Genomic DNA, 16,191 nt, shown 5'->3' with positions numbered 1-16,191 from the left:
TAAGTTGTACTGGTCATTATTTTTAATGGATTAGAAAATTTTCTATAAACTCCTACAATTACACTCTCTCTTTTTTATAACTTTCATATCTTTCATCTATTATGTTATACCATTGACACAATATCAAAACTAGCTCTTAAAGCTTGTATGCGTAAGAGCTATGGACTTACAACATGTTTCTTCTCCACAAGCTTTATAAAAAAGATAAATAGTTAGCCACGATTCTAAAAATACAGTCAAAACATACATCATTCAAATAATGTTCAATCTTGCCATATAGTGTCAAAAAGTTAAAAAAAAATGAGAAGGATAGAGTTGAGCCAAATGAATCAACTTCTTGTTATTGAATGCAAAAAAAATCATGAACTTAAGCCTGTTATAAAGTAACTCCATATTCATTTATGTAAAATGATTATTACTTCTTTTTGGACCTTGGACATTAAAACAGGATATACATAAATAAGTATCAATTATCCTAGACTTTTACGATTTAGAATATAATTTATTTATAAATATTTGTGGTGATGTGTGATTATAATCAATCATGTATTATTAAAAATTCAAAGCATGCCCCCACCACGTGGGTACGTGCCCGCCTTATCCCACCGCCCTTAAACTACGGTATGAATTATCATTTTCTATGAAAAAGGTTTGCTGTATTTTTCCACGATATATTAAATAAAAGATACCACATTCAATGTTTTGAAATTATTTACTAAAGTAGAAACATTATTAAGAGTATTTAAATTTATTCTTATTAGAATATTTAGAAATTATGGTCCACCCAAATATACTTTAGAGAAAGTTTGTTCCAGTATCGAGTCACACTCCTATAAAATTAACTATTGTTTTTTCATCCAATAAAATTTACACAATTGGAAGAAATCATTTTATTAATAGAAAAGAATAAAATTGTACGGATAGTGTAAAATAATTACAAGCATTCTTAAAAAAGAAAAGTGTTCCTCCAGAGATCCGCATGGTTTTTAATAGGGGTTGTAAGCGGTTCCGGTTTAAACCGCAAAACTTATGGAACCGAACTAAATCAAACCGCAAAATGTGGTTCGGTTCGATTTCGCAGTTCGGTTCGGTTATTTTTTTAAGGAATCGTTTATGTTCGGTTTATGGTTTTAGAAATTTAGGAACCGTTAGAACCGAACCGAACCGTATATTAAAGAAATATATACTAGGGATTAAGAAATAATATTTTTATTATTGTTTAAATTCTTCAACCAATTTTCTAGCTTAAATTATCAATTTTGTGTAAATTGTAGTGTTGCTAAATTGTTATTAAGTTAGTATTATATATCTTACTAGTTACTAAAATGTTTCCTAATGTCTTATGATTTGGAACATATTTTTCAATTTTTGTGATATTGAGTTTGAAATCAGCATATATCAAAAATTGTTATACATGTATTGTTACATGTGTTACTAATTATGAAATGTAAGGTTATAAATATAGCTATTATATATTTTACTAATTGATATATATGTTACTAATCATGACGTGTATTGTTATATATGATTCATAATTTTTTATAATAATAGTAGTAATGTTTATCCTTTTATGATAAACAATATCTCTTGTAATACATTTTGAATTTTCAATTGATAAAATATATTTTTTATAAAAAGTAAATGTAAAAAAACTGTGGAACCGAACCGAACCATTCAAGAGCGGTTCGGTTCGGTTCTTATAGTTAAAGTTGCGGTTAATTGAGTGGAACCGAACCATATGTTTTTGATTGGTTCAGTCACTAAAATGCACCAAAAACCGAAACGAACCGAATTTTTACACTCCTAGTTTTTAGCTCGCCTCAGGCATCACTACCCCAGAACATCAAAATAACAGTACTTCAAATTGTTATTTAATATTTAACCGCACTTTTGTGGCACTTTCTATGTGAGGGCAGTAATACACATAGTTATATTCAACAATGTTTTTTTGTAGCACAGTAGAAAGTAGACATTTAACAACGTTCACTGAAGCAAGACTGTTAAATGTCTACTTTCTAAATATGACAATATGTCTCCCAGACATTCTATCAAACACATGACAAACATGTCCAACTTTATCACATTTATAATAGATTTGTTAAATTATTAACGACTTCAATTACATTCAACCTTAACATATTTCAATATTATAAAATAACATAGGAGAAATGAGATCTTACACAAATTGTTCATTCATTCTCCTCCAATATTCACCATAGCCAAAAACCTAGAACACCATAACTGCATAAATTCATAACAAATAAAGAATACATTATTAGTGAATAGAAAAATAAATGAGCTAAAATAAGATAACGATTTACCTTATGTTTGAAAAAAAAAACCAAAAAGCGATAACTTTAGCATAGCTGCATAACTTCACAACAAATAAAAATCACACTATTAGTGAAGATAGAAATAAATGAACTAAAATAAGATAACGATTTACCTTATGTTTGAAAAAAAAAACCAAAAAGCGATAACTTTAGCATAGCTGCATAACTTCACAACAAATAAAAATCACACTATTAGTGAAGATAGAAATAAATGAACTAAAATAAGATAACGATTTACCTTATGTTTGAAGAGAAAAACCAAAAATCGATAACTTGTTTGAAGAGAAAAACTAAAAACAAAAGAGAAAAAAAATGTAACTCATGGAGAAGAAGAAAAGTAAGAGAAATAATAAACTGAGTGATATGTATTATTGTGTGAGGTTTTGTTTTTGAATTTGAAAAAGATTTCTGCTCACTAAAACAAGCCATTAACAGCGGCGTTTATTGAAGAAGTGATGTTAAATATATGAACATATTTAACAGCGCTTCCTTCAATAAGCGATGTCAAAGATAACATATTTAACATCACTTTCTTTAATAAGCATAGTTAAATATGATACTTTTAACAACAACGCTTATTAGAAGAAAAAAAATGATATTAAATATATGAAATATGACATTTAACAACGCTTGCTTCAATCAGCGCTGTTAAAGATAACACATTTAACCGCGTTTGCTTCAATAAACGATGTTAATTCTCTTCCGCCTTACATTTAACAGCGTTGAACATATAAGCGATGTTGAATGAGCGTTGTTAAATACTAATTCTGGCGTAGTGCATGTGGCCTTATCAAGCCATATTATGTTTGCCCGCCTAAGGCGGGCCAGACCCACTGCTAGTACCATAAATAGTTCTGACACATCATTAATGCCTATGGTCTATTATTAATGCATTTTTTACCCCTTCATTAATGTGTCGTTGATTCTCATTAATATGGGATGATATTCCACTTGTCACGCCGCCTGCACATTTCACATGCCCTCGACAGTTCGACAAATACAGACCTGCAGGGTGAACAAGGATAAGCCGACAAATCTCCATTGTATCCACCATGTACTAACTAATGGTCAGATGCTATGTCAGCAACCTCAAACTCTATAAATAGAGGATCTACATAGAGAGTACAATTAGTTCTCTTTCTCTCATATATTGATATTGTTCTAACTTCTCTTTTGTTTACTAACATTCTCTCTCTAAGACTCTTTACTGTGATTGTCGGAGAACATTTTCAGATACCTCTCTCGACAGGCCTAGGCAACATTCAAATCAAGACTTCTGATCATCTCCATTTTACGGGACATCCGATACCAACCACCCCTTTCAAATATTCGAACCAGTAACCTCTGTACCCAACAAAATCTAGTGCTTCCATATTATTTAAATCATTGATCAGTAACAAACTTGTAATGACCCATTACACATATGATTTAAATGTTAATACTACTTTATAGTAAATATCAAAATGATAAAAAAAAAGTTTAATATATAGGTACTGTTGTACAAAAATTTATTCACATCATTAATTATTCATTTCCATTATGTTTATTTAAGAGTTAACAAACAAATACAAATATGAATAGTAAACAATACAATAACAATGTATAAAACTCATATGTTGTCAGTACATATATTTTTTCTTAAAAAATAGAACCGACCAATACTTTTAACATAAATTTATAACTTAAAAAATATATCTTGCTCTAAAATAATATATAACCTAAACATCTAAACCGTATGAAAATGAAATAACAAAATTATTTGGTACCTCTACTCTATGTTCTAGAAGGGCGTCTGCAAAATTTTGTCCAATTTTATGCCGCCACATTAAGCTTCACATGCATTACTTTCTGAGTCATCTTGCGAGCATTCATATCTGTAAAGCTACTTTGAACCTTCACAAATTGTACCCCAATGTTGAATCATGAAGGTGTTTAACTTATTTGACTTTGAATGCTTCAAAATCTCAATATTTGACAAAAGCATAACAAATTCTTTTTAGTGTGTGATATAATATATATTAATATTTTCTAATGTAATAGAAAAATCCACTTATAAAGAGGAATACTATATTGAAGACAACAAAGCTTCTTTTCTTCCCCGATAAGAAAAAAATAATTGAAGTAAAATTAAAGAAATGAGTGATAAGTAATTAATGATATATTATATTACTTAATCAATATATATATTCTTCTTCATATAAGAAAATGATACATATTATGTTAAAATGGGATAATAAAGTAAAAACAATCTCATGTGTTTCTTATTCTTATTTTAAAACATATACAATACTTCACCCAACACACATATATAAATTAATTTATAAAGTAAATTATATATAGTTTAATTATTGTCCTGAATATTTTTACATGAATAATTTAAAATTCTATTACTACTTCTACTTACTAAGTAAAAGTTGTAAACCTACTTATAATTTCAAGACATCTAATGAATTTATTTAGTATTGCAGAAAAATATAGATTAAACATTCCTATGTACCTTATACTTTTAAATGTGCATCTCACCAACTTTGTGAACTACCATGTCTCTTATTTTAATCCTCCTTGTAGAAAAATGAAAAGGAGAGGAGGCCCAACAACCTGTTCCAGCACCTTTCCATTATTGGGGCATACAAGCAAAGGTGACACTAGTCCCTATAAATACAGGGTACTCCTTTGCTCATAAATCACACAACAACCATCCTAACATCTTCTTCTCATATATCCTTTCATTAATTCTTCCTCCTTTTGTTAACTAATTTCCAAGCATGGGTATTTTTACATTTGAGGATGAATCCACCTCTACTGTGGCACCTGCTAGGCTTTACAAGGCTTTGGTAACAGATGCTGACACCATCATCCCAAAGGCTGTTGAAGCCATCCAAAGTGTTGAAACTGTTGAGGGTAATGGTGGACCTGGAACCATCAAGAAACTCACTTTGATTGAGGGTTAGTATATCATTTTATATATCTTCTTCATACATAAATATATGTGCAATATGGCATATCATTATACATGAAAAAAGTTTAGTTTTCTTTTATTGTTTGTGATGCCATTTTTATGCATCCTGAATTTTATTACCAAAAAATTAACATTTATGGAACATGGTTTAAGTTTTATTGAATTGTATATTAATTAGAAAATAGCACAAGAAACAAACATTTTATATGAAAAGATTTAAGTGATAATCATATTTGATAGGTGGGGAAACAAAGTATGTGTTACACAAAATAGAAGCAATTGATGAGGCAAACTTGGGATACAACTACAGCATAGTTGGTGGAGTTGGATTGCCAGACACAATAGAGAAGATATCTTTTGAGACCAAATTGGTTGAAGGAGCCAATGGAGGATCAATTGGAAAGGTGACTATTAAGATTGAAACCAAAGGAGATGCTCAACCCAATGAAGAAGAGGGCAAGGCTGCTAAGGTAAGAGGAGATGCTTTTTTCAAGGCCATTGAGAATTACCTTTCTGCCCATCCTGAGTACAACTAAACTCAACTCTATCGTTAAAGAAGAGCATCCTTATATAAAGTTTTCTTTCATATTATCTGGTCTGTGCTTTTAAATTTGCTTCATATGTAATAATTAATAAGTGCTCTTCTCGTTTCTTTTTCAGCAAAAGTGTGAGATTTTATGAGTTTGTATCTTACTTTATGAATAAATTAATACAAAAGAAATTACAAACACCATCTGAGTAGAAATGTATTTGTGTTGAAGGATTTATATATTTTATTACATATATCTAAAATCATGTTTAAGTTAAAGAAGTAGATATAAATTCGTATGAATTTGAGTTTTTTTTCTAAGAACAAAAACGTGAAAATAACTACAATATGAAAAGAATTAATTTTATTTGAAAATACGAAACAACTAATTTGTTGTATATATTAATTTATACAAGAGTAGAGAGCTATAATCACATAGTCATGTTGCCATATACGGACTTAAGATGTTTTCAAAAAACATTTTATAGGCGAAAAAGAATTTGAAACAATTATATCTTATATTCAAAAGTAGTAAGAATAATGTTCTGCAATAAATTTTAGCATGGTGGAAATAAGAGGGGGGGAAACTTATTTTAACACCCTTTTTTCATATATCCTTGTATCATTCTTCCTCCTTTTGTTAATTAATTTGTGTTTATACATGAGAAAACTTTGTCTATTATAATTATTTGAGTTATTACATATCTGTATTTTCATTTTTTTTATACTACCAAAAATATTTTCTCACATTTTGGGTAAGGAATTAATATTTTTCGGCGTACGTGAATGTCCCTCCAAACAAGTATCGCCTCCCAAAAATCTTGTGAGGCCTTATATCACTAACCAACATTTTGTTGGTTTGTATTTTCATTGATAGTTTATTATGGATGTTATATTTTTATTGAAAAACAACATTAGAACCACTTAGAGAACAACACTTAGTTCTGTCAAATTTTAACCACTGTATGTTTATTTGATAGAAACAATAAATCACTAAATCAATTAAGAGAATAAAGTCTATATGTTGAACAGGAGATAATTTATCTCCTTCGGTCAGTAAAAGTATAACATATTTACTGTTTTGTTTAATTTTAGAAATAATTTTGTAAAAAATGATTAAATAGAACAAATGTCATAATTTTAATGGTTGGAGAAGATAAATTGTTTCCTTATACCATGGATGGACCAATGGAGGATCCATTTTGAAGATCACGATCAAAATTTAAACCAAAGAAGATGCTAAGCCCAATAAAGAACATACAAAGGCTGGCAAGGCAAATGATGATGCTCTATTCAAGGCCATTGAGGCTTATGTTTCGGTTTCGATCATCAAGGGTGAAGAACATTTAAAGAACATTTATGTTCCATGCTGTTCAATTTATGCTTATGTTTTCTTCCAATGTTTATTGTCCAACAAAATACCCTTTCCCTCATGTCATTAGGAATTTTTTGCATCACCGGTCACAAAAGTTGACAATGCTAAGAACAATGAAGAAAATAGTCAATCACAACCCACTTTTATGAGAGTTGGTTGTAAATGAAACTTCCTACGTATGGGAGAGTCTAATGAAATGGTAATCTATCTACTATATCTATAAGAAAAGAAAGGGATGTTGAAATTACAAAACTAGACACTCTACATTTGTGACAAGTGTACAAAGTAAAGGACATTTTTGTCAATATGAAGGGTTGCTAGAATTACTAAAATGACATTTTTCATTTGTGTAAATATAATTTCTACTCTTTATTTGTGGTATATACAATTTCTTCATGGTGTAAATTTCACATATTCTTTTAAACAACATCTTTTATCTTTAACACCTTGTTGCCACTATATCATTTCTCACTTCTTCAATTTGACTTAACCAAATTTCCCATCTTCAAATCTTATTCTATACCATTTCTCACATCTCTATATCATTTCTCGCTTTTTCTATTTGACTTCACCAAATTTCCCATCTTCAAATCTCAAACCAAATCAGGTATGATTTTATTTTTATTCTCTTTCAATTGTGTAAATATAATTTATACTCTTCATTTGTGGTATATACAATTTCTTCATGTTGTAAATTTCACATTTTCTTTTCAACAACATCTTTCATCTTCAACACCTTGTTGCCACTCATAGGTCTGATTTTGTATTCTTTTAATTTATGTCTTTGTTGGTAGATATATTCTATACCATTTCTCACTTCTTTATACCATTTCTCACTTTTTCAATTTGACTTCACCAAATTTACCATCTTCAAATCTCAAACCAAATCAGGTATGATTTCATTTTTATTATCTTTCAATATTTTCTTCATTTGTGGTAGATATAATTTCTTCATCATATAAATTTCATATATTTTATTCAACAAATCTATAAATTTCATTTCTCACTTCTCTATATCATTTCTCACTTTTTCAATTTGATTTCACCAAATATCCCATCTTCAAATCTCATACCAAATCAGGTATGATTTTATTTTTATTCTCTTTCAATTGTGTAAATATAATTTCTACTCTTCATTTGTGGTATATACAATTTCTTCATGGTGTAAATTTCACATTTTCTTTTCAACAACATTTTCATCTTCAACACCTTGCTGCCGCTCATAGGTATAATTTTGTATTCTTTTAATTTCTGTCTTTGTTGGTAAATATATTCTATACCATTTCTCACTTCTCTATACCATTTCTCACTTTTTCAATTTGACTTCACCAAATTTACCATCTTCAAATTTCAAACCAAATCAGGTATGATTTCATTTTTATTCTCTTTCAATATTTTCTTCATTTGTCGTAGATATAATTTCTGCATCATATAAATTTCACATATTTTATTCAACAAATCTATAAATTTCATTTCCCACTTCTCTATATCATTTCTCACTTTTTCAATTTGACTTCACCAAATTTCCCATCTTCAAATCTTATTCTATACAATTTCTCACTTCTCTATATCATTTCTCACTTTTTCAATTTGACTTCACAAAATTTCCCATCTTCAAATCTCAAACCAAATCAGGTATGATTTTATTTTTATTCTATTTCAATTGTGTAAATATAATTTCTACTCGTCATTTGTGGTATTTACAATTTCTTCATGGTGTAAATTTCACATATTTTTTTCAACAATATATTTCATCTTCAACATATTGTTGTCACTCATAGGTACAATTTTGTATTCTTTTAATTTATGTCTTTTTTGGTAGATATATTCTATACTATTTCTCACTTCTCTATACCATTTTTCACTTTTTCAATTTTACTTCACCAAATTTACCATCTTCAAATCTCAAACCAAACCAGGTATGATTTCATTTTTATTCTCTTTCAATATTTTTTTCATTTGTCGTAGATATAATTTCTTCATCGTATAAATTTCACATATTTTATTCAACAAATCTATAAATTTCACATATTTTATTCAACAAATCTATAAATTTCATTTCTCATTTCTCACTTTTTCAATTTGACTTCACCAAATTTCTCATCTTCAAATCTTATTCTATATCATTTCTCACTTCTCTATATAATTTCTCACTTTTTCAATTTGACTTCACCAAATTTCCCATCTTCAAATCTCAAACCAAATCATATATGCTTTTATTTTTATTCTCTTTCAATGTTGTAAATATAATTTCTACTCTTCATTTGTGGTATATACAATTTCTTCATATTGTTAATCAAATTAGGAAGTATTAAATTATACTCACTATAACATATATTTTGATTTATATTTTGTGTGAATTATTTTTAAGTTATATGTTACTATCATTATACTATTTAATTAAAAGATAAAAATGGTAGATATATTTACGGGAAAATATAAGTTCTTTTATTAGGAATATATAAAAATAACAAATATATTATGTGAGTCTTTCTACTATTGTGTGGATAATCACCCGGGGGGAAAATCCCTTCAAATACTAATCTAATATATTTTTCAAATATTATAAACATTATCCCATCTGAATAGCTCATCAAATCATTCATTATAACAAAATAAGATATAACAATAGTGTTAAAATTAATACTCAAATATTTGAAACATTATTCGTATATTTGAAACTACAAATTAATGCACGTACACATAAGATGAATTATACAATCAATCATATACATGATAGTATTAAAATTAATATTCAAAGATTTGAAACATTATTAGTATATTTGAAACTACGAATTAATACAGGTACACATAAGATCAATTATAGAATCAAGAATTTGTATATAAATTGAATATTATAAAACAAAATTAGCCACAACCTGAAATTAATATAATAATAGTCTTATTTTTATTACAATTATTGCTTGAAAAAATATGCCATTGATTTGATTTTTTTATATTATGTAATAATTGATTCTTCTACCTCTATTTTACTAAGAGCAACTATAACATATACAAATTTCTATACATTATAACACATATTTGATTTATATTCTTTTTTGGATTATTTTTTATTCTTTACTTTTAGGCAACTTTTATTATAGATATATTTTATTTGGGGTTTAGTGCTTGCTTCTAATATTGCAATGTTACTATTACAATATTAAAACAGTAATAACAACAAGTATAACATAAATAGAATATTAAAGATACTAGATTAAGAATATTAAAAACCATAATAGCTTTTGAATATATATTAGTATAACAGATGAGAATATAACGAATGTGAATTTATAGAATATTTAATTACTATCATTACTCAAGGATTAAAATAATATAAAGCAATAGTATTAAAATTAACGCTCAAGGATTTGAAACTGTCGCGACCCGATTTTCGGTTGGAAGACCGGTCCTATAACTTCGGAAGAGGCAAACTCAATTTATACATCCCCCAATTGATTTGGAGTCGCCATTACGTTTTTTGCGGTTAAAACGTAGAAAACTCTCTAGTAAGCCCAATTAGGATAAAAGTGGTCTTTAAACAAAGATCTGAGCTCGAGAGTCGATTACGGATTAGGGAAGGTATTAGCACCCCGTCCGCCCGAAACATTGACTTTTATACCCTTAAACAAATTCATTAAAAATCTAATTGTTAAAACAAAATATTTTATTTTTATATTTGTGTCTAGCAATAGTTTATCTTCCTCCTACGTATCCCTGAGTGCAATAGTGAAATCAAGACTACGTAGTTCTAGTTCAAAAATTGGTTGGTTAGTTTGGTTTGATTTGATTTAGTCGTTATTGATTTGAAAACGTCGACTTGGTATTGATATATTTGTGGGTTTTAAAAGATTTAGTATAAGACTATTTTAATTCCATGGAACTAATAGTTTAGAGATGGTATTGGTCGTAGACCTTCTTCCTATTTTCAGGGAAGTTAGAGACAACTTGAACTATGACCTTACTATAAAAATTCCATTTTTACTAAGTAATAAGATAGTTTTTGAATTATTATTTTATATGGAATTAATAGCTTAGAGATGGTGTTGATCGTAGACCTTATTCTCATTTTCAGAGAAGTTAGAGACGACTCGAACCATGAATTTACTATAAAAATTCCATAAAATTCATTTAAAACACTTACTCAAAATTTGACTATTTTTATATTATCTTTGCTTTTATTAATAATAATTTATCAAATTAAGATGAGAAACATTTGGTAAAAAAATAAAGAAAGAGAACGAATGTTACCTGGTGGCTTCATTACACTCATTCAACTTATAATCCAATAAGTAGATTAATGGAAGCTTCATGGTGATATAATCAAAGCTTACATGTTCTGAAATACCTTTCACATTCCTAGATCCATTCTTTAACATACCCATATAACCCTTGATGGACATATATACTTCACGGACAACTATTTCCATTCTCTAGCAGAGTACATACCAACTATTGCTAAACAAAACCAAATCATCTTTATTCCATGCATGCATTTAGAACCATCAAGGACATGTGAATGTATAGTCCTCCAACTATGGAAAGGTTTTCAATGTCAATGGAGAAACTCATTTCCGTATGAGAAGGTAATTCTGCCAGCACATATGTGCAAGCACCCAAGCTTCATGGATGCTTCCTAAGCATTGTATGCACTCATAGACAATTAAAAGGAGAGAACACCAGAAACATATAGCATGAGCAAAAACGTGAGTCATAATAATATCATTATAGTGGCACAAAACACAATAAACATAAAACCCTTTATATCGGGCCAAAAAGCTTCTCATCATTAACATACCAACCAACACAATCACTACCACCTCTATATCTATGTAAGAATAAGCTATTAAAATTATTACCCGTGAGAGCTTTTATGGACAACATCCAAAATTTGTCTAAGAGGTTGATAATCATCTCAAGAATATGTATGTAGCGGATGTCCACTGTAACTCAACCCAGTCAATTAGGGAGTTGTCTCATAACATGTGCCCCTGGGAACATGGAAGAGGTGTTGGACATGCTAACTTTCCAGTCTTAGCATTATCAATGGTTCTGATGGTTTTCTCTATTGATACCACTTAGCACGGTGAAGTAAGAGCATATATGCATTGAGGGAGGAAACCTCTCCTTCTTGTTTAGGTCATGAGAACTACATATCTTTTTCTATTTGGATCAACATCCCTTCACTTTATTTTCTCTCCTTTTTACGTTTCTATTGCAGAATTTTTTTTAGTGAGAGATAACGTTTTCTTATAATTGGGAGTAATAACCAAGTGTAATATGGAGTTAAAGACATTTTTTTCGCTAATAAATGTAACTCCTTCAAATGCTTTTAATGAGGAACATTGATTTCATGATCACAACTTAATGTGCATGTTAAAGTTTAGAAATCAGTTTCTTTTGGGAAGGCAAATAACAATTAATGATTTTAATGGAGAATGTGTGAAGTTGAAAACGTGAGATGCTATTTATACACATAGGTTGCATTTGGTTTTTTAATAACACCTCAATTTTATTTAGTTTCCCAAACCGTCCACCAATTGATTTTTAAAATGAAACTGGTGAATTAAATTTGAATGAAACTTCCAGCAACTAATTAATGGTTGATTGTGATTTGAAAATAAAGTTGGTTCCATGATATCAAATAAAAATTTATGTTTATGAATTTTAGTTGTTTCTAATTTTTTTTATTTTTATCTATTTGACAAGAAGCCGGACAAAATTGAGTATTCATAGAAACGTATATTTCCAACTACAAATTAATACAATTGCACATAAGATCAATTTTGAAATCAAGAATTTGTATATAAATCCAATCATATAAAATATAATGACCTACAATCTAAATTTAATATAATAATAATGTTATTCTTATTAAAGTTAATGAAAACCAATATGTCTTTGATTTGATTTTATTGTGGTCATGTAAATGATTCTTCTAAATCTATTTTATTAAAAACAATCATAAGATATACAAAGTTGTATTCATTATAAAGCATATTTGATTTTTATTTTGTTTGAATTATTTCTGATTTTTTAATTTTGGACAACGCTCATTATGGATATATTTTATTTAAGGTTTAATGCTTGATTATACTATTGCAATATCAAAATAATAATAATAGGAAATATAATATAAACAAAATATCAAAAGATAGTAGATTAACAAATGTAACAAACATAAAAATAATTCTGCAATGGAAATCACAGAATTCTCATATTGGATATTAAAGATGGGGATGTGAAATTATCTAAGCCTAATGATGGTTGTGCTTAAATAGATATTCTAGAAGAACTTTTGATTCTAAATTTTGATAACCCAATTGATGTCATAGTTCAAACCACTTATACAAATCTACAATATCACTACATAAGTGCAGAGTTTTGCAATCAAGGGCAATAATGGCATCAACAATTGAAATTGTGGATCAAATTAACGAATTTGTTCTAACCCTTATTTCAGGTACAAATAATTTAATTTATTCAATCACATATTATCTTCATGCAACTATCTTCGTAATTCATACTGATATATGTACTTATATAACATTGTAGGTGAAGAAAAGGAATATCTCAGCTCAAATTCTATTGACATTGAAGTGAAGTATTCAACATATTAACTTCTGAGTTTCTAAACTCACTTACAACTTCTAGTCTCCCAAATCATAAAATCAGTTAAAAATTGACACGCCAATAATGTTGCTGAGAAATTTAGACAAAGCTGAAGGATTATGTAATGGTACAAGATTGATTATTACTAAATTGGAAAATCATGTGGTCGAATAAAAAATTATGTCTGGAAAAAACATTGGAAATGTCATATATATTCCTCGAATGTCAATGTCTCCATCACAATCTCCATGACCTTTCAAGATGATAAGGAGACAATTTCCTATGATTGTTACATATGCCATGACAATAAACAAATCACAAGGTCAATCATTGAAAAATGTTGGATTATACCTGCCTAGACCAGTCTTCAGTCACGATCAATTATATGTGGCAATTTCAAGAGTACAAAGTAAAAAAGGATTGAAGATATTAATACATGATAATAATGGTAAAGTTCTAATGTCAACGACAAATGTTGTTTATAAGGAAGTGTTCCAAAAACTGTAATATCTATTCTACTTCTACTTCAATATTCATATACTACATTATTGTTTCCCTAAATCTAACGACTCTTCTATTTCAAATTTATGAGCTTCAATACAAACGAACAACCTCCAACGTTACACTCCATGATATTTAACATATAAAACACTTCTTTCCCTTTTATTACAAAACCTTAAAATTCAATTCTTTAAATTCATAGCAACAATAAAACACTTCACCCGTGCAAATGCATGGGTCCTCTACTAGTATAATATATAGAGTTGCACATGTCACTGGTTTTGAATTATTAGGAACTATTAGTCTATTAGGATCTTAAACTATATAATGTTTTAGTCTAATAGGAAAGAAATGGAAAATGGAGAAATGAGTGCGTTGTACATCTACATGCACAATAACATAAACAATAAGGATGAGATGGCCATGAAGATAGGTGTGATGAATGAGTTGTATCATGGATACATATTACTCATACATACTACTACTTCTAATTAATCAATGTAAATACACTTATACTTTATGGTCATAGCTCCTGCTCCTAATTCAATAACAATAAACAAAGCTACAATTTCAATAATAAGTTATCATTAATTAGAATATCTATATGAGAAATTAATATATAGCTCTCGTAGCTCAGTTGGTTAGAGCACCCGTTTAGTAAGCGGGAGGTCTTGAGTTCGACTCTCAACGAGAGCATGTTTTTCATATAATTTTTGTGGAGTGTAGAAATTCTATTAAAAATACTGTTCATAAAATAATCTTGAGTTAATTCTTACTTTATTTATAGGGTACAAATCCATTAAAGCCCGTCATGTATAAAACAATAGTATTTGTGAGATCATGTTGTGTGTATTTCTTCCTGCCTCCTCAAACAAAAATGAGTAATATGATACCCATTTTTATGTTTTCTTTATACCTATGTTTATGTTTAAACCATGAATTTGCACTTCACAAGTTTTGTAAGAAAGGTTTTGGCTACTAAACCTTGCTTAGCTACAAATTTCATATTTTGTTAAAGAAATAACTTTACCAATTCATTTGTGCTCGATGTCAAATCAAGAAATTATATATACCCTACATTTTACTTCAAATTATATCCAATGAACAACATAATATCTCAAACTTGCTTCTGAATAAGAATTTACTTTATATAGCTTCAAGATTATGCTTGTGAGGAAGGTTAGAAAAGTGAGCAAATATTTGCATCAACAAAAAGGTTTTAATTGTGATGCTTAATCACAATTGTAGTTGCACACAATTGACCACAATTTAATATATATATATAAACACAACCACAACTACAATTTTAAAACCATGCATCAACCTACAAGTTTGTGGATGAATTCTGCCTTGCCAAGTTAATTTCGATATACTTAATTTTCATTAAAGTAAGATTGATGAATCAAATTTATGTTTGAATACACTTGTGGTTTAAAGTACTGTTTGTATAGTAGATGTTTTGAATTGTGTCATTCGACTAATTTTAGGCATTGAGTTACCAAATTAAATTTATTTATCTTGTTTGTCATGTGTTTGGTTAACGTTTTTATGTTATGAATGCAACTTGTCCTAGACCGAAACATTTTCACATAAGTCATAACTTGAATCTAAATACTAATCAAATTCTTTGGAATTGTCGTATACTTGAAGACATGCATGGAATGTTGATGATTTTTACATATTAAAAACGAATAGTATACTGGAGAGTGGAGACACTGTTGACACACAAAATGTTTATTCGTTCTGAGCAGGGCCCTTTTGTTTTTTCAATACATTCCTCGTTGGCCCATTTACCCCTTCTTTCTATGGGTCTCACACTCCCACTACACAAGACATGACTATGTGTATCCAAAACTTTTATATTTAAAGTTGAAAAAACTAT

General features: G+C 28.8%; 1 protein-coding gene and 1 non-coding gene across 2 annotated transcripts; both read left to right on the top strand.

Annotated features, from left to right (window-relative positions):
* LOC109356897 (stress-induced protein SAM22-like) lies at positions 5,001 to 6,037 on the top strand. The gene is made up of 2 exons (XM_019600520.1): positions 5,001 to 5,279; positions 5,533 to 6,037. Exons 1-2 carry the CDS (start codon positions 5,099 to 5,101, stop codon positions 5,826 to 5,828), a joined length of 477 nt encoding a protein of 158 aa, XP_019456065.1. The 5' UTR covers positions 5,001 to 5,098; the 3' UTR covers positions 5,829 to 6,037.
* On the top strand, positions 14,932 to 15,005 carry TRNAT-AGU. The gene has a single exon. It is a non-coding gene; the product is annotated as a tRNA-Thr (tRNA).

This window comes from Lupinus angustifolius, chromosome LG01 (genome assembly GCF_001865875.1).
Source record: "Lupinus angustifolius cultivar Tanjil chromosome LG01, LupAngTanjil_v1.0, whole genome shotgun sequence".
Taxonomy (NCBI): domain Eukaryota; kingdom Viridiplantae; phylum Streptophyta; class Magnoliopsida; order Fabales; family Fabaceae; genus Lupinus; species Lupinus angustifolius.
This window is presented reverse-complemented; position numbering and strand designations above follow the sequence as displayed.